At 35.9% G+C, this 20,631-nt stretch overlaps 1 protein-coding gene across 2 annotated transcripts in view; it reads left to right on the forward strand.

Moving 5' to 3' along the window:
- ppp1r7 (protein phosphatase 1, regulatory (inhibitor) subunit 7) overlaps positions 1-20,631 on the forward strand; it is a 60,189-nt gene that overhangs the window by 31,939 nt on the left and 7,619 nt on the right. The window contains exons 6-9 of one of the 2 annotated variants that reach the window (XM_069896415.1): positions 9,374-9,536; positions 10,574-10,690; positions 12,512-12,616; positions 14,233-14,319. In XM_069896415.1, the coding sequence (XP_069752516.1) occupies positions 9,374-9,536; positions 10,574-10,690; positions 12,512-12,616; positions 14,233-14,319 (472 nt within the window). The remainder of the gene's footprint in view (positions 1-9,373; positions 9,537-10,573; positions 10,691-12,511; positions 12,617-14,232; positions 14,320-20,631) is intronic. The other variant, XM_069896416.1, reaches the window with a different exon arrangement.

The raw sequence follows: 20,631 nt of genomic DNA on the forward strand, positions 1-20,631 counted from the left end.
ATGGGAACAACAATACATGCAATTTGGACATGTGAGAAAGTGAAAAATTTTTGGGAAGATCTAAACCAGATACTAAATAAAATCAGAAAAAGCAATATACCAAAAAACCCAGAGATCTTCCTCCTAAGTAATATAAGAAATAAAGAATTTGGACTCAATTTGGATGGAGCACAAAAAAGATTTCTTATGATAGCCCTAGCTGTAGCAAAAAAATGTATTATGTCAACCTGGAAATTAGAAGACAACTTGAGAATACAACAATGGTATATAGAAATAAATAAATGTATTCCATTAGAAAAAATAACATATAATTTAAGAAATAACATCACAATATTCGAACAAATATGGGAACCATGCATGAAATACAATAGAGAAATCCTACCATGAACCTCCACCACCTAAAATGACAGAAGGAGAAGTCAACAAAATGAACTGACTCAGTATATAAAAGTAGAAGATAAAAATTTCTTGTTTATTTTATTACGTGACGAAATTGTTTAATGGATTTAATGTATCTTATAGATTGAACTTTGAATAAATGGGAAGGGGAGAGAGGGAAGGGAGGGGGGAAAAAGGGGAGAAAATGACACTATATATTCAAGAGAAAAATGTCTGTTTGTATTTTGGTCAATATCGTTTATTGTGTAAATAAAATAAAATATTTTTTTTAAAAAGAAATGTATACATTATTGCAAAGTAAAATGCCTAAATTAGATATTCATAAATTAAGATTAATGTGGGAAAAAGATTTGGGAATAACAATTGATCATGGAGGAGTCACGTGATGGAGTAGTGGCCAGTCAGGAAAACCAGCCCTCTCCAGGAAAATAGGAAAAAAGTTAGGAAAAAGGCATAAGAAAAAGAAAATATAAGAAATTAGAAGATGAAGATACAGAGAAGAGAATGAAGATGGCTTTCAAGAAGGAGAAAGTAAAAACAACTGGAAAAAAAAAAGTAGAAAAGTCGCCGGAGAAGAAAGAAGGCCTAACTGGCAAGAAGGAACAGGGCGCTGTGGTGTTGAGGAGCGCCCGACCCTCGAGGTCAATGCCTGCCCTGCAGAGTCGCGACTCACCAGCCGGTGGACTGCAAAAATGACTCTCAGAGCCAAACAAAAGTGCGCAACTGCACAATCAAAGGAGAAAGAGGACACCGGCGGTAGGGGTCTCAGCAGAGGAGCGGGCTGCCACAGAGCAAACAGCTGAGCGATGCCCGACACCAGGGCGCTCAGCTGGAGGACAAGGAAGGCAGCAGAAGAGGGAGCAGTAAAACAGACGAGGGAGATAGATGGAGGGATGACCGACAAGAAGATCAATGTCAGGAAACACAACAGAAGAGCAGCCCAGGAGGGGAGGACCAGCAAGAGGAGGCCCGACAAAGAGAAACCAGCAGCTCAGGAAAAACAGAAGAGACACAGACACAAAGAAGAGAAGAAAAAGACACAAACCCAGGTACAGACACAGAAGAAGAGGAAGACCAAGATCTTCACAGAGAAATAGAAGGTAAAATTGATGGACAAAGAGAAATGAAAGGTAAAACTTATGAACAGAATATAGATAAAGGTTTTTTGAAGAACAAATGAGATCACTAAAAGAATGGTTATCATTAGAATTTAATGCAATTAAAGGGAAAATGAAAAGAACAGAAGATAAAATGCAAAAGTTAGAACTGGTAATGACAGAAATGGGGAAAAGAGTAGAGAATGTGGAAGAGCGGGAAATGGCTGTAGAAATGGAAGTAAATGACTTAAGAGAAAAATTGGAAGAAAGTGACAAAAAAATTAAAGAGACACAAGAGTTATCTCAGAAAATTGATATATTGGAAAATTATAGTCGGCGAAACAACATAAAAATAGTGGTCCTGAAGGAGGGTGAAGAAGGCACAGACATGAAGGAACATAAAAGGATGGATCCCGAAGGTCCTGGGAATGACAGAAATGCAGGAAGAAATGGAAATAGAAAGGGCACACAGAGCATTAGCTCTGAAACCTTAGGCACATCAAAAACCAAGATCCATCATAATAAAATTTTTGAGATATATGACAAGAGAAAATATACTGGAATGGGCAAGGAATAAAGTTAGAGAAGATAATAAATCATTGGAATACAAGGGTCAAAAAATATTCTTTTACTCAGACATTAATTTTTGAACTCTTAAAGAGGAGGAAGGAGTTTAATACAACGAAATCGATTTTATGGAAAAAATGTTACAAATTCATGTTAAGACATCCAGCCGTGCTTAAAATATTTATACCCAGGGAGCAAAACAGACTGTTCTTGGATCCAGAGAAAGCGCAAGAATTCACAGAACATTTGCAGGACAGGAGAAGAGATGTAACAAGAATGAAGAACGGCGATAAAGTATATATAAAGATGTAAAAACAATGTATATATAAAGAACTAAAGAAGGAAAAGAGAAGGGAAGGAAGGGAGTAATGGTGAAAAAAAGACAGAGTGCTTTGTTATGTGTTTTCTGGAGAGGGCTGGGTAGAGGGGGAGTAACCGTCACGGCAAAATCAGTTTATGCTGCGAACAAGATTGCAATCCAAATGAAAAGGGGAGTTGTTGTTGCCCTGCAAGGGGTATGGGGCAACTCAGAGATTTGGGGAACTTTTGGGGTTAAGGTATTAGTGGATGTGGAAACTGCGGGGGTACTTTATGTCTTAAATGTATTGTTGTATATTAAGTGTAATAAGAGAAAACAAAGAGATTAAAATGGGGAAAAGGGGATGGAGATGGAAAAGAGGTGGCCATGTTGAACTATATGACTATAAACATTCATGGAATACATAACCAAATTAAAAGGAAGAGGCTATTAAATTTATTGAAGAAGGAAAATATAGATATAACATTTGTGCAGGAAACGCATCTAACTGAAGCAGAACATAATAAACTAAAGAGAGACTGGGTAGGACACGTAATGGCAGCATCCTATAATTCAAAAGCTGGAGGTGCAGCCATACTAGTTAACAAAAATGTACCAATCAAAATAGAGGAGGAAATAATAGATCCGGCAGGGAGGTATGTAATGATAGTGTCAGATATACTCAGAATTTTGGAATTTGCTCAATATTTTTGCGCCTAACGAGGAGGATCAAAAGTTTATGCAGGATTTTTTTTTGAAGATTGCAGACACACAAGGAAATATATTGATAGGAGTGGATTTTAACCTTAATTTGGATCCAATGTTGGATAAAACTGGACAATAGACAAATAAAAAGAATAAAGTAGTCAAATTTATGGTTAAATCAACGCAGGAAATGAAACATGGATATATGGAGGAGGCAACACCCAAGAGAGAAGGAATTTTCATATTATTCGAGTAGGCACAAAACTTACTCAAGGATTGATATGTTTTTGTTGTCAGCCCATGTTCAAGGAAGAGTTAGGAAAACTGAATATAAAGCGAGACGACTATCAGATCATTCACCCCTATAGAGCAATAGAACTGGAGGACATCCCACCAAGAACATAGAGATGGAGGTTAAACTCCAAGCTACTTAAAAGACAGGAATTTAGGGAGTTTATTGAATGCTAAATTAAAACATATTTTGAAATAAACACAAAATCAGTGAAAGATAAATTTATATTATGGGACGCAATGTTTTCTGGAGAGGGCTGGCGAGAGGGGGAGTAACCGTCACTACAAAATTAGTTGACGCTGTGAACAAGATCGCAATCCAAATGAAAAGAGGAGTTGTTGTTATGTGACTAAGATGAAAAAGGATTACAATCGGGGAATAGAGCAGTTGGAAAGGGAGATAGTAAGTACAGAAAAGGAACTAGTAAAAAGGATGATATAATGAAAAGGAGAGAATTGGTGGACAAAAATATTAAATACGAAACATTACAAAGGTTCAAGGTGGAGAAGAACATAATGAAAACAAAGCAAAAGTATTACGAACTGGGAGAAAAAAACATAAAATATTAGCGTGGCAACTTAAAACAGAACAAGCGAAAAGAACTGTGTTGGCATCAAAGAAAAAGGACAAACAAATTACTTATAACCCAACAGAGATTAATGAAAATTTTAAGGAATTTTATGAACAATTGTACCAAACTGAGAATGAGGGGAAAGATGATAAAATAGAGAAATTTTTAGCTAAAATTGAACTGCAGAAATTGCAAGAAGAGGAACAAAACAAACTAATAAAACCATTTGAAATAGAGGATGTACAGGATATATTAAAAAAGCTGCCGAACAATAAAACACCAAGATTCCAATAGAATTTTATAAAACATTTAAAGAGTTATTAATTCCTCCTCTCCTGGAAGTAATGAACCAGGTAGAAGAAACACAAAACTTGCCAGATTCATGTTAGACAGCAATAATTACAGCAATAATTACAGTAATAACAAAGACTGGGAAGGATCCATTAACACCAGCATCATATAGACCATAATCTCTACTTAACTCAGACTATAAGATAATAGCAAAATTATAAGCAAACAGATTGGCCGATTGGTACCTAAAATAGTAAAACAAGATCAAACTGGATATATTAAGAAAAGATGAACAGTGGAAATGTCTGTAAACTTATTAATCTAATCCACGCAGTTCAAGGAAATAAGAAACCGACAATGGCTGTTGCTCTGGATGCAAAAAAAAAGCCTTTGACAGAGTAGAGTGGGATTACTTATTTAAAGTATTACAGAAGTTTAATCTGCTAGAAAAATATATAAATTGGATTAAAACATTGTATAATGGACCGTTGGCAAAGGTAGCAGTAAATGGATATATATCGAGTCACTTTAAATTAAGTAGGTCAACTAGACAGGGATTCCACTATCCCGCTCATTGTTCGCCTTAGCAATAGAACCTTTGGCAGAACTGATAAGAATAGAAAATAAAATAAAAGGGATAAAAATAAACGAGAAGGAGTATAAAATCAGCTTATTTGCAGATGACATCATAGTATACCTAACAGAACCAGAGGTCTTTCTTTCTTTGGCTTGGCTTCGCGGACGAAGATTTATGGAGGGGGTAAAAAGTCCACGTCAGCTGCAGGCTCGTTTGTGGCTGACAAGTCCGATGCGGGACAGGCAGACACGATTGCAGCGGTTGCAGGGGAAAATTGGTTGGTTGGGGTTGGGTGTTGGGTTTTTCCTCCTTTGCCTTTTGTCAGTGAGGTGGGCTCTGCGGTCTTCTTCAAAGGAGGTTGCTGCCCGCCAAACTGTGAGGCGCCAAGATGCACGGTTTGAGGCGTTATCAGCCCACTGGCGGTGGTCAATGTGGCAGGCACCAAGAGATTTCTTTAGGCAGTCCTTGTACCTTTTCTTTGGTGCACCTCTGTCACGGTGGCCAGTGGAGAGCTCGCCATATAACACGATCTTGGGAAGGCGATGGTCCTCCATTCTGGAGACGTGACCCATCCAGCGCAGCTGAATCTTCAGCAGCGTGGACTCGATGCTGTCGACCTCTGCCATCTCGAGTACTTCGACGTTAGGGATGTAAGCGCTCCAATGGATGTTGAGGATGGAGCGGAGACAACGCTGGTGGAAGCGTTCTAGGAGCCGTAGGTGGTGCCGGTAGAGGACCCATGATTCGGAGCCGAACAGAAGTGTGGGTATGACAACGGCTCTGTATACGCTTATCTTTGTGAGGTTTTTCAGTTGGTTGTTTTTCCAGACTCTTTTGTGTAGTCTTCCAAAGGTGCTATTTGCCTTGGCGAGTCTGTTGTCTATCTCATTGTCGATCCTTGCATCTGATGAAATGGTGCAGCCGAGATAGGTAAACTGGTTGACCGTTTTGAGTTTTGTGTGCCCGATGGAGATGTGGGGGGGCTAGTAGTCATGGTGGGGAGCTGGCTGATGGAGGACCTCAGTTTTCTTCAGGCTGACTTCCAGGCCAAACATTTTGGCAGTTTCCGCAAAGCAGGACGTCAAGCGCTGAAGAGCTGGCTCTGAATGGGCAACTAAAGCGGTATCGTCTGCAAAGAGTAGTTCACGGACAAGTTTCTCTTGTGTCTTGGTGTGAGCTTGCAGGCGCCTCAGATTGAACCAGAGGTATCAGTAAAAGAATTACATAAGAAATTGAACCAATATGGAGAAATATCAGGGTACAAGATCAGTGCAAATAAAAGTAAAGTGATGCCAATGAGTAATGCAGACGCTACAGAATTTAAAAAAGAATTACCATTTAAATGGCAAGCACAAACAATCTGATACCTAGGGATCAGGTTAGATAATAACTTAAGCCACTTGTACAAACTAAATTATCAACCACTAATAAAGAAATTGCAGGAAGACTTAGAACATTGGAAAGAATTACTGCTAATGTTGATAGGGAGGATGAACTGCATTAAAATGAATGTGTTCCCAATGATACAATACTTATTTTTAAACGTTACCAATTCCTTTAACAGAAAAAATCTTCAATGAACTAAAGAGAATAATAAGGAAATTCTTGTGGAAATGGAGGAAATCAAGGGTAGCGTTAGATAAGTTAGCAGAGAGGTATAATCAAGGTGGTTTGCAGTTACCAAATTTTAGAAATTATTATAGAGCCGCACAATTAAGGTATTTATCAAATTTTTACCAAACAAGGGTAAAACCAGACTGGACTAAGATAGAACTAGATAAAATAGGGGAGAAGGTACCGGAACATATACTTTATAAGTGGGATGAAAGCTGGAGCAATATAAAACCTCACCTGTACTGTGTTATTTACTTAATACATGGAAGAAGATCCATTTAGAAAGGAAAAAATCGAATTACCAAATACCAAAATTATTATTGATGCAAAATCCACTAATCCCTTTTACAATAGACAACCTTTCTTTTAGAGAATGGGAGAGAAAAGGAATCAAAAGAATAGAAAATTGTTTTTTGGGAAATAATTCATTAACATTTAACGTATAAATATGGAATAACTCATGGTACAATGTTTGCATATCATCAATTATAAGCTTATTTAAAGGATAAATTGGGAAACAGCTTGAGATTACCCAAAGGAAGCAGCTTTGAATATGTGATTACAGACACAATGATAATTAAAAGATTTATAATGAACATGTACATCAAGATGCAAGATAAGGAAAATGAAATAAACTATAAACCTAAGCAGAAGTGGGAAAAGGATCTAAACATAAAGATAAAAAATGAAGTATGGGAAAAGTTGTGTTCTGGAATTATGAAGAATATAATAAACACAAGATTACGCATGATACAGTATAATTGGTGACACAGGGTATATAGTACTCAAAAATTTAAAAAATGGGATTCATCATTATCGGATAGATGTTTTCACTATGAGAAGGAAATGGGAACAACATTACATGCAACTTGGGCATGTGAATACGTTTTGGGAAGAACTAAATCAGATACTAAATAAAATTACAAAAAATAACATACCAAAAAATCCAGAGATATTTCTTTTAAGTAACATAAAAAGTAGAGAATTAGGCCTCAAATTGGATAAAGTGCAAAAAAAAAATTCATTATGAAGGCCTTTCTTTTCTTTGGCTTGGCTTCGTGGACGAAGATTTATGGAGGGGTATGTCCACGTCTGCTGCAGGCTCGTTGGTGACTGACAAGTCCGATGCGGGACAGGCAGGCACAGTTGCAGCGGTTGCAAGGGAAAATTGGTTGGTTGGGGTTGGGTGTTGGGTTTTTCCTCCTTTGTCTTTTGTCAGCCTTAGCGATAGCAAAAAAATGTATAATGTCAATTTGGAAAATGGAAGAGGGCATGAGTATACAGCAATGGTACATGGAAATGAATAAATGTATTTCATTGGAAAAAATAACATATGATTTAAAAAATAAAGTCACAATGTTTAAACAAATTTGGGAACCATACATGGAACATATTAGAGAGAACTTGCCTATGACCTCCATCCCCTAAAATGAGAATGAAAATGATAAGAAGACAAAACGACTAGATTCAGTGGGTAATAAATAGATGACGCATTTCTGTTTATTTTCCTTTGTGTGAAGATATTGTTTTATGGTTTTATTGTATTGTAAATGTTGAATATTTATGGGTTTTGGAGGGGGATGGGTAGAGGGGAGAGAGGGAAAGGGGAGAAAAGACCACTGTGTAAATTTAATGATAAATGTTTGTACATATTTTGGTTGATATGGTTAATAGTGTGAAAATTTTAAAAATTATTTTTAAAAAATTGATCATGATTAGAGAAATATATGTAAGGATAGTATGACTAAGATCGTTAGTGTAAGATATATATTAGTCCATTATGATTTTATACATCAGTTGTATTTAACTCCTTGGAACTTAAAGAAATATAATTTAATTTTTTCAGTTTTATGTTTTAGATGTTTTAGGTTCTTTTGACTTGGTTATGTGATGGTTTTAAATTATTTTGGATATAACTTGAGGAAATTTCAGATTAAGTTTGAAAGATTCAATTACTGGAACCAACATTATTTTTATTAGGTAACATTAAAATGTTGTTTGAAATTGAGGTTGACTATTCACCAAATTGTGTGTGTGTTTTTTTTTAAGTTTAGCAATGTATAGCTATTACTTGGAAAAATGAGATTGATTTTGGATTGCAGAGATGGCATATAGAAATTAAATCCTGTATTCCATTGTAAAAAAAAACCACATAATTTACGTGACAATGACCCTCTTTTTAGAAAGTATGGAGCCCTTAGATCATATGGCTGTAAAATTTTAAAATCTCTTGTAGCTCGTTGTGGCCCTGATCCATGACAGTTGTTTGTATTTGTGTCTGTTTAAATCTCCTCTTTTGAGGTTATTGGGTGGGAGGAGGGGAGGTTTTTTGTATTTCTTTATTCAAATTTTTAAATAAGCTATTCAAAATAAAAGGAATTACTTTACATATTATGTGAGTGGGGCAAAAAAAAACGGTTGAGAACCACTGCTCTGGACTCAATTGTGACTGAAATATTTTGCTTGAGAAAATTTGTCATTGGCCCATTTCCTTTGGAGTTATGAAACTATGCACATAACGAGTCAATTAGGAACAATTAAAACAGTGGTTTTCAGACTTTTTCTTTCCACCCACATACCACCTTAAGCAATCCTTTATTAACCACAGAGCACCATATCATCGGGATTACTTAAGGTGGTTTGTGAGTAGAAAGAAAATGTTTGAAAACCATTGGTTTAGAGGTATATGAGCTAATGCAGGTGTAAGGGGCTAGTCCAGAAAGCATACTTGGTCAGCTTGGACGAGTGTCTGATAACCACATGCAGAAAAAATCCATTTCATAAATAGTGGTAAACTTTGATTTGAATTTAAGCAAATTATTCTCCCAGATCAGCAGTGAGCTTTCTTGCAGTCTTGAAATTTGTGTTGGTTTTATGAGATGTAAATATGGAATAAGTCACATCTGACAGCTGAATCATGCTTCTCACCTGAAGTTGCTTGTTTCATTTTATTTTCACGTAGGATTTTGGATCTTTCCTTCAATGTTGTACGGAAAATTGAGGCTCTTGAGTCCCTGACCAAGCTGAAGAAACTCTTCCTTGTGAACAACAAAATTACAAAAATAGAAAATGTTGGTCACCTGGATCAATTAGAAACATTAGAGCTGGGCTCAAATCGCATTCGAGTAAGTGAATGTTGGAATAGTTACAGTATTAGTGTGATCTGAAGCCCTAGAGTTTGGTCTTAAGGCTTGAAGATGAAAATATTTAATAAATGAGCACAAGATCATTATTGGTGTTTAGATGGAGTCAACTTTGTGGTTTAAGGTCATTGGGTATATATTCAAAATATCAATTAAAGATCCAAGATAATCAAATAATTACTTTTCTTTTGGATTCTCTTCTTTCCTGATCAATTTTTCATGTAGGGCTTTGTCAAACTGAGGTGTTTTAAAATTCACACAAAGTACATAGAATTCGCTGTCCTATGATTTCAGTAATTACTGCAAAAGGAAGGATTATATCTCAGAACATTTATGCTGTCTTCTTAATTGGCACGGCGAAGAGTCCCAGACCAGAAACATAAACTCTTCCTTTTCACACAAATGCTCTCAAATATTTCTAGCCTTTTCTGCTTTAATTTTAGATTTCCAGCCTCTTTTTTATTTGATAGGGTGGGAGGTTGTCCTCTGTGCTTGATCCCTAACCTTGGAAAGAGAAGTAGTAAAATTCAGCATGTTTTATTCCTTATCATTGGTACGTGGGTCAAAAGGATTTTCTTTTTGCTTTTTTTCTTCTTAATGACTTGACTGTCGAAGGCCATGGATAAATTGATAGAAGAAATTGTTTCTAGAAAGATATTGAATGGTAATATGACTGGAGCTTTTCTGAGAAGATGCTGATCTACTTACTTTAACCTTCATGAGAAATCCTGTGACACTTGTATTCCAGAAATTCTTCAAAATCATTTGAAAAAAGATGCCCAAAAGCATTGTGTGTCTCCTATTTTAATAAAGTGGTGATTATTTAAACTGCACTTTTAAAACTAAATTTTTACAGGATTGCTGATTGAAGGATAGTTTGGAGATTGAAGGTTTTAGGAAACTATAAGCCCCATTTCCAGGGATGTGTTATGGCAGGAGAAGGAATAATGTTCAGATAGATTGACATAAATGTGATGGAGGAACTAATTATATAAATTTTTTAAAAATTGTTTTTCTAGGTGATAGAGAACTTTGAAAATCTGAAGAAACTTAACAATTTGTTTTTGGGTAAAAACAAAATCACCAAATTACAAAACCTGGATGGGCTAACAAATCTCACTGTCCTCAGTATACAGGTAATCATACCATATTTAACATTAGAATGGAATTCCTTTGACAGTTTCTCATTATTCTGAGCAAAGTGACTCATTATTCCAATAACTGAATAATGCTCACTGTGATTGTTATTGCAATTTAGCTTGTTATTGTGATCATAGAGTTTTTGGTTTCTTTCTGCTTTAAAAACTTCAAAAATTGGTACCATATTCTGTGGTGCCAGTTAGTTTGATAAGTGAGGAAGAACCTTACTGGTATTTAATGCTTGAAAGCTTCACATTTCCTTCTGATCAAACTCTTGCTCTGCTATTTTACACGCTTATCAGAAGCGTCTTTCAAGTCTGTACTTGAATTTGCTGTGTATAGATGAAATAATTTAATTTTTAAAAATAAATTAAGTTTGGAGATGCAGCATGGTAATAAGCCCATGCTGCCCAAATGCACCAGTGAGAATAATTTACCCACTAACCCTGTATGTCTATGAAATTTGGGAGCAAACTGGGACACCTGGAGGAAACCCACACAGACGCTCCTGATAGACATCAGTGGATTCAACCCTTGGTTGCGGGTGCTGTGCTAAGCATGACATTAATCAAATGAATCAAAAGTCTGATATTGATGCCAAGGTACTTGAAACTTCTAAGCAGTTTTGTTGACCACATTTGTTGATGGGTTTGTGCGCGTAAGACACAAGCTGACTTGAAATGAGATTTTATGATGACATCTTCGCTATTCACTCTATCAGTATCTGCACATGGCACATCATTCTACAACATTCCTGACAACTCCACATGATTCCACACCAGCCATGTTTTCCCTTCCGATCCTCTGCTTTCTGCAGAGATCGTTCTCTCCATAACTCCTTGATTTTTCTTTGACCCCCACAACCACCTTTTTTTCCACCCACTTAAGCACGTCTCGTTGCAACAGGGCAGGTACAATTTTTTCTCCTACCACTCCCCTCCCCCCCCACACCTCCAACCGTAAACAGACCTTTGAGGTGAGTTCTTGTCCAAACTAGTCTACTCCATTCAGTGCACCCTGTAGTCTCCTCTCCATTGGAGAGACCAAACGCAAATTCCCCAAGCCTCTGTACTGTCTTGAGGTGCAAACTGAAAATCGCGTTTTTATTCCCCTCACCATTTTCACTTTGACTTGTTTCTTCTGTCCCTCTTCTGTTTCCAGACTGGGCCAAATGTCAACCTGAAGAACAACCTATCACATTCTGCCTGGGTAGCCTAAAACCCAACAGCATGAATTTTCCAATTATTACCCCTCCTTACTCTGATCCCGTTCCACTGTTTCCATCTGTCCTTTACTTGCTCCATTCTCATATTTTCTCTTGAAGCTTCATCCTCCTTGCCTCAATTTTCTCCTTTTCTCCTCTTCCACCTTCATTTCTACAGTATCCTATCAGATGTTGGCCCTCCCGCAGCCCTTCTACCTCCTCCATTTTATGCTTGCAATCTGCCCTTCCCACTTTCATCTTGACTAAGGGTCCTGACCTGAAATGTTGGCCCATTTTTGTTCGGGCTCCTGTCTTTATTTTGCTCATACCTTGATGAAGCCAGAAACGCTGTTTGTGTATCTTTTATCATTGACCTGCTGAGTTTCTCTTGCATTGTGTTTTTACTTCAATCACTATGTCTGCAGACTTTTCTGTTTTATTCCTGAAATGTTGCAGCATCCATGGAATGAAATGGAAAGTCCTGACTCGCTAAAGCTTCACTTTACTTGCTCCACATTCCAGTACCTGCTGTTCTTGTGTTTCTTTTTAGTCACTGGACCTACTGACTGTTAATGTAACTGTGTTGATGTTTGGTTATGATGCACCTTTGCAGAGCAATCGATTGACAAAGATAGAAGGGATGCAAGGCCTGGTTAACTTACAGGAGCTTTACTTGAGTCACAATGGCATTGAGGTGATCGAGGGCTTAGAGAACAATGTGAGTCGCTCCACCAAATTTTCACCATTGATACCGTGTTCATGTTTGCTTTTGTGTTCATTAAGAATGAGTTAATGTGTTCCAAATCTTTGGTGAGAGACATATTTCAATGAGTAATACTTCCCTGATTGCATTAGAATACTTTAATAATAAATTTTAGTGTAAAATAGCAACCATTGTGTATCACACGATCATTTCGTTATTCAGAATGTCCTACAAAAACAGGAGGTACAGGAAGGATGGCATCATGGCACCACAGAATGTATTACTACTTCCAGCTCCAGTAACCTGGGTTTATACCTGACTTTGGGTCCTGTCTATGTGGAGTTTACATATTCTCCTGTGACTGCGTTACTCCACAGTGCTCCAGTTTCCACCCACTTCAAAAAGATGTTGGTTGGCAATTAAACAGGTTATTTACTCCTTGTGGTTGGGTGGAAAGAGAATCAGGGGAGTTGGTGGATGTGTAAAAGAATAGATTGCAGTGAATTGACTAACGAACAAGGCTTGAAGAATGTGTCTTACTGCAGGGACTATTTTAACTTCTCCATGGCCTTACGTCTGTCTCCTGTATGGTAGCTAGGAAAACATGAACTATTTGTACACAGTGTAATTCTTATGCACATTTGTCAATCTGTAAGTCTTCACTCTAGCAATGTAACCTCTCCATGCAGTGAAATGTAGGATATGTTTCCACAGAAATCTGAATAAATCTATGTAAAGTAATTTAAGTAGACTTTATTGAAGACATAGTATTTCAGCAGGTCCTTCTGGCCCATGAGCCCATGTCCCCCACCCCCATTCCCCCCACCTCCCCATAGACCAATGAACTTGTAATCACAATACATTTTTGAAGGGTGGGAGGAAATCCATGCAGACATGGGGAGAATGAACAACCTACTTACAAATGGCACTGGATTATAACCTGGATTGCTGTTACTATAATCGCATTGCACTGACTGCCACGTTAACCATGCCGCCCAATGTGACTTTTGAGGAACAGGATTTGTAACTTATCAGTGATAGTGGATTTCTGGTGTCCGTCTTGCTGAGAAATCCTAGAGTTCCTATGCTGAGTACTGATATCACAACAGTCCATTATCAATTCCTATTTAGTGAGCATTGTAAGTTGGGTAGTTAACAAAATTTCACAGCATTATCTTTCTGATTCTGATAAATAATCTGCTGCAAGATTAACAAAATTGGCATCACCAGGAGGAACTTCTGTCATGATTACAGTGAAAGGGAAATGATTTTGACTCTGGGTACGTGCTAAATTAAAGCACAGACTTTGAAATTCAACTATTTATTCTCTGGATTCTCACAGAATCTCAAGATTCTATAGTGCATGTTTAATTTGTAACTTCAGATAAGCATGCTACTGGATATTGAAGTAATAGCTGCTTTTGAAAGCACGTCCTTCTCACATCATCTCAATAAGCTGCAACAAAGTAGCTGTGTTCAATGTAATCAAAACTAATGGTTTGACTGATTCCATCTGTTTGAAATGTGTGAAACCTAAGAATCAAGTCCACATTGTAGAACACTTTACCCTTGACTCTGAAGCTCAACCTGTTGTTCCTATTTAATATATTTTATTGACCTGCCTGTTTCAGAAAAAAATAACTACACTGGATATAGCAAACAATCGGATCAAGAAGATTGAAAATATAAGTCACCTGACTGAACTTCAGGAATTTTGGGTAGGTTATTATAAAAAATTTTAATTAGAAATCTGATCTTCAAGGGTTTCTGACAAGATTAATTTTCCAATTCTAGAACAGATCTATCATAGAACTCAGTGGTTATACAATAACATATTAAATGGAAACTAATATGCATGTATGAACGCAGTGATTTTTATCAATACATAATGTTGGACGAGGGAATCGTTGCAATGACCAAGAATGCGAGATGAAACTTTTATTGTAAGATGAGTATTTTATGGAAGATGTGCAGTAAACGTCTTCATTGGAATAGGAATGGAACAAAAATGTCTCAAAGTGTTTGGAGAAAACCGAACCCTGCATCCAGTTACTTGATGTAAGGTGCTGGGGAAAATGATCTCACTAATCCAGAGAATTTGTGGTTTACCAAAGCCACAAACGAGCCTGCAGCTGACGTGGACTTTTTACCCCCTCCATAAATCTTCGTCCGCGAAGCCAAGCCAAAGAAGAATTACTGAATGGGTATCTGGGCTGAAATGATTCTGATCCTCAGGAGAGGAGTAGAACAGCAAAGAAAAAATTTAGGGTGGGGCCCAAAGAATAAAGACTATTGAAGAGTGAAAGTACTGTCAGAGCACAAAATTGTATTTGAGAGAATATGACTGGAGATTATGAAGATGGAGAAAGCTATGGGGATATTTGAAAAAATTGCATTGACCTTACAAAACTTTGTGGAATTTGGTACATGGGATAATTTGTTCTGACCAAGTTTTTGCACACATACTGGTTCTGAAATAATTAAAATCATGGGTAAAACAATGTTAGTAGCAGGGCTGGGCTGAGGTGGTTTATGTTGGTATTGCTGCTTAATATTAGTTTCTGATAAAATGGGATGGCATTATTTCATGATTAAGTTTTAACGGTTCTTTGGGAAACAGGAAGATGAGTGCATATTGGAGGTGTTGAGCCATCTTTAGTGGAAATGGAATAACAGTCCAATCAGATCTAAATGCTGATACATCAATCAGGGACTCATTTAAGGACATTGGTTACATTGGTTATCTGTTTACAGTTCTTTATTTGTTTTCATACATATACACTGGATGCAGTTTTTTGGCTCTAACAGTAAGTGGTAATTCTGCTTCACAAGCAGAAAAAGGAATCTCAGGGTTGTATGTGATGTCATGTGACTTTTGAGGAACAGGATTTGTAACTTATCAGTGATAGTGGATTTCTGGTGTCCGTCTTGCTGAGAAATCCTAGAGTTCTAGTATTCTGACAATAAATCTGACAATCTGATCTGAAAATCTGTGGACAAAACCAAGGATGGGTAATACACTACGACCACAGTGAGGTTAGATATTCTTTATTAATCAATTTGCATATAAGTGGGGAGGGCCCATGTTGCCATAGGGAATGCAGCTCACCCTTGTGACTCTTGGGGATTTTATTTAAAAAAAATACTTGTTAAGAAAAGTTTACACTTTCAGTTACTTTAAAGTTAGTTTAAAGTGTTTACAAACAAGAACAAAATGCCTCTGAGAAAATAAAATTTAAAAGAAAAACGTGAAGGAAAGGAAAAGAACCTGGGCCTACCTTATCTGCAAAGCCAGCCGTTGACGTTTCTCCTGGAGCCCTGTTGGAGACAGCCCTGGAGAAGGATTATCTCAGAGCCATCTCTGCAGCTCTCCATAAAGATGACACCGTTGGGAAGAGTAAGTCAGCACTGCGCATGTGCTCCAGTTGTTGAAGAAGACTTTCCTGATATAGAAGATGATTTTAATAATTTTACAAGTGAAAAGGAAGATACAAGCACAGAATTTAAAGTCAAGACAAAGTTTTTTTTTCAGAAAAAATTGATAAAATTGAGATTTAAAATTTATAAACTGCAAAGGCAATGGAAAATAATTCTAAATTTTTAACTGGAGAAATACAACAAGCTAAATTGATTTGTGAAGCATTATTTATTGATTTGGTCAAAGGGTTGACAAATTAGAAGAAAGAATTCAAGACAACCATGAAGAAGTTCAATGTATTGCGAAAACAACAACTGTTAATGAAGACTCTGTTACTACTTTGGTTTCTATGAATGAATAATTATTGGAGAAAGTTGATATTTTGGAAAATTATAGTCTAAGGAATAATCTCAAAATTGTTGGAATGTCTGAAGATAAAGAAGACCAAGATCCAATTCGATTTTTTCCAAGATTGGATACCGGAAATGTTTGGACAAGATCATTTTGAAGAGAGAATTTTGATTGAGAGAGCCCATAGAGCTCTCCAACCAAAACCAGGATTGAATTAGAGACCTCGGTCTATTGATCTGATTTTTGAATCATCAAGACAAAGAAGATACTTGGTCTAGCAATGAGAAGAGCTAAAGAACATGGACCTTTGAATTACAAAGGTGATGAGATTTTCTTTTATCCAGATTTAAGTCAAGCTCTTTTGAAGAAAAGGAAAGAGTTGAATCCTGTTAAGAAGGCTTTGTATGATAAAGTTTAGAGATTTGTGCTTCGATACCCAGCTGCATTGAAAGTATTTATGCTAGATCATCAAAATGTCTTCTTCACTAACTATATCCAGGCTGAAGATTTTGTTAAAGATTTGCCCAAGGCTTGACCATTAGTACAAGAGGACTTGTTGAAATAACTTATTGATGAATGGGGAGTGTGTTCTCTTTCCTTTTTTTCTTCTGTTAGCTTTGTTGCTTTGAAGAATTTTTCTTTCCTCTAGGAGTCGGGGGTTGTGTTCGTCAGTTTCTGATGACTGTATGTGTTCTTGTGGTTTGACTGTGACCTGTACAATGGAGGGTAGTAATGCTAGTCCTTCTGGGATTTTGGAGAGGAGGGGTTTATTATTATTTATTTTTTCATTAGTTTAATACTTTTTTATAATAACTGTATTTTGAATTAATTCAGTGTAACTGGATTCCAGATTATGACAGCTGAGACTAATTTAATTTATGGGAATTCTTCCTGGACAGGAATGCATGACAGTAATTTGTTAAAATCTATTGATGAAAATAATGGGTAAAAAAGTTAAGATACTGAATTTTAATATTAATGGGATTAATGGACCCATAAAAAGAAAGGTTTTATTCTATATGTAGAAATTAGGAGTGGATATTGCCTTTTTACAAGAGGCCCATTTAACTGAAACTAAACACTTAAAATTTAAGAGATTAGATAGGCCAAGTAGTTTTTTCTACATTTAACTCAAAAGCTAAGGGAGTGACATTTTTAATTAAGAAAAATTTACCAGTTAAAATTCAAAATTTAACTACAGATCTGATGGGAAAGTATTTTATAGTAAATTGTCAAATATTTTCTGAAGAATGGACTTTATTGAATATTTATGTACCTAATTTAGGTGATCAGAAATTTATTCAGGATACTTTTTTAAATTTAGTAAATGTTTTGGTGGGTGGTGATTTCACCTTTTGTTTAGAACATGTCTTGGATAAATCTTCAAGAAATACAGAGAAATCAAACGCAGCTAAAATATTGTTATCTCTAATGAAAGATTTTTAATTTAATTGAAATATGGAGAAGAATGCATCCTAAGGAAAGGGATTATTTTTATTCTAGTAGGTTTGATTTTTTTTTTTGCTTTCTCCTCAAAATCAATCAAGAGTGATAGACATGGATTATAAGCCTAGATTAATATCTGACCATTTTCTTCTTTTGAGTTGGAATTTGCAGAAAGATAATACTTAGTCTAAAGATTTAATTCTTTATTATTGAAAAGACCAGATTTTTGTTTATTTATAAGACAACATATTCAGTGTTTTGTGATACTAATTTATATTCAATAGAAAATGTGTTTGTTATCTAGGACACATGAAAGCTTATTTCAGAGGACAAATTATAAGCTATTCTTCAAAACTTAAAGAAATATATGAAGGATATAGATAAACTAGAAAAGGAAATAACCTTATTGGAAAAGGAAATTTAAAACTTAACCTCTGAGGATAAATATAGAACTTTAGTTAATAAAAAAAATTACAATATAATACAATGTTAACATATAGAAAAGAGAAAATGATATTGCATTCTAAGCAGAAATATTACGAATTAAGGGAAGCAATCACAAAGTTTTGGCTTGGCAATGAAAAGCGGAACAGTCTTCTCGAACAATTAATGCAATACAGCAGGATAATGATGAAGTGACACATCAACCACAAAGAATTAATGATGTATTTAAGGAATTTTATGAGAAGTTATATACATCTCAATTGCTGCATGATGGAGAGGCTATTGATGACTTTACTGCGTTTAACTAAAATAAAGATGAACTAGAGCGTTCTTTTACTGAGCAGGAGGTTCATGATGTGCTGACTAGTTTACAAAATAATAAATCTCCAGGTGAAGATGAGTTTTCAGTTAAATTTTTTACAAAGAGTTTAAGGATTTATTGATTCCATTATTTATGAAAGTAATAGAACAAGCCTTTAAACAACATTGTCTTCCAGAAACTTTCTCCATGGCTCTAAAATTAACCATCATGGGTAGATATTGAATTAAATAAGATAGAAGTTAGACCAGGTGAGTTGATGATAAATGGGAACCTAAATCAAGGAAGCTCCAATATTAAAACATTTGTTGAATATTTGGAATAAAATTGAATTTGAAACTGATGGAAATATTTTTGCATTAAAAAGCCATTAATTAATCTTTTATTCATTTTTTCAAAAGATAAACTTTTTAAAAATATTTGGCATTAAGGGAATTTTTAAATTGGGGAATTGTTATGACAATTGATGTCTTTTGATCAATTAATGATTAAATATGATATACCTCGTAATGCATTATTTTATTTTCAACTGAGGGCTTATTTAAGAGAAACTAGGATCAGAAATGATTTTAAAAACTCTTTCAAATTTGGAACAAATTATGGTTGATGGAATGACTAAAATGTTTATTTAAATTGCATATATATTATAAGAACAGATACTAAAGTAGGCTTGTTTAATTCAAAATAAAAATGAGAACGAGATTTAGATACAATTATGGATCAACAAGATTGGCAAAATTTGTGTAAAGTTGTGACGAATACTATTAATGTAAGATATAGGTTACTTCATTATAATTTTCTACAGCAATTATATATTACTCTGCAGAAATTGAGTAGATGGAGATTGAATTTATTGGAATAATGTTTTAGATGTGGAACAGAAATTGAGCTTTTTTCATTCTATGTGGTCTTGTTCAAAAGTCAACTCTTTCTGGGTTTCTATTAGTAAATTTTTGCAATGGATAATTGGGGTGAATTTTCCTTTAAACCTTGAATAACTTTTGTTAGGAAATTTTGGAAGTGCTTCTCCTAAATTGTTGCTGTCAGATTCTCAATTAAAATTTGTTAAGTTGGTTTTCGTAATAGCAAGGAAATGCGTTGCTGTAACATGGAAATCTGATGTTCCATTAACATTAGATAGATGGCCCGCTGAGATTCAAAGTTGGATTCCATTAGAAAAAGCTACATATAATTTAAAGGATAAATATTCTTTATTTTTTCAAATTTGGCACCTGTATTGTTGCACTCCCCATCAGCAATTAGGAGGTACACAAACTAATGACTTAAGTTTAACACAAAATTTATTAACAAAACTAACAATAATAGACTTAACTCAATAAACTTAATACCTGAACACCAGCCCTGATGGCAACTCTATATCAACAATAGACTATTATAGAGCGTATGTGGAGAAAACCCCAGTCCATTCCAGTCCAGGCTGAAATGCCCCAAAAATCACCAAAATAAACTACAAAACCAAAATACCCCATTTCAGTTGTGTCAAGTCCGTCAGGTGAACATAAGTCTGCCTTGGGGTTCGGATGGGCTACAACTCCCCTTCACTTCCTTTATCCTGGAATTTCCACAATGACCTCCTATATGAGGTTCACACCTCCAAAGCCTACTTTAGGGTTCATAAGCACTCTTCTGGCATACAAGTCCTCATTCTTAAAGGAGGACAGGAGAGGCACTGGTTAGTCCCGTACACTTCACCAACTAGCCTCTCCAGAACTAGCACTCTGGGCTTTTTAAACTACCCAGCGCTGGTTCCAGCTCTCCACATTGGTGGAGAGGTTGGCAGCTGCAGGCTCGCGGATTTCTAGTGCATGGTTCCCGTGCTTTGACAGCTGTCAAAATTTCCTAGTGGCAGCTTGACGCTACTACAGCTCCTAGCAGCTGTCAAATCCCCGCAGCAAGTTTAGTCCTTTGACAGCTGTCAAAGTCCCCTGCTGTAAGTTCAGTCCTGTCAAAAAACAAAATAGTTAAGGTCCAAATCAGTATGCTAGAATAATAAAATTAAAATTATAAAATTTTTCTTTATTTTTCCTGATA

This window comes from Narcine bancroftii, chromosome 9 (assembly GCF_036971445.1).
Source record: "Narcine bancroftii isolate sNarBan1 chromosome 9, sNarBan1.hap1, whole genome shotgun sequence".
In the NCBI taxonomy this organism is placed as follows: Eukaryota; Metazoa; Chordata; class Chondrichthyes; order Torpediniformes; family Narcinidae; genus Narcine; species Narcine bancroftii.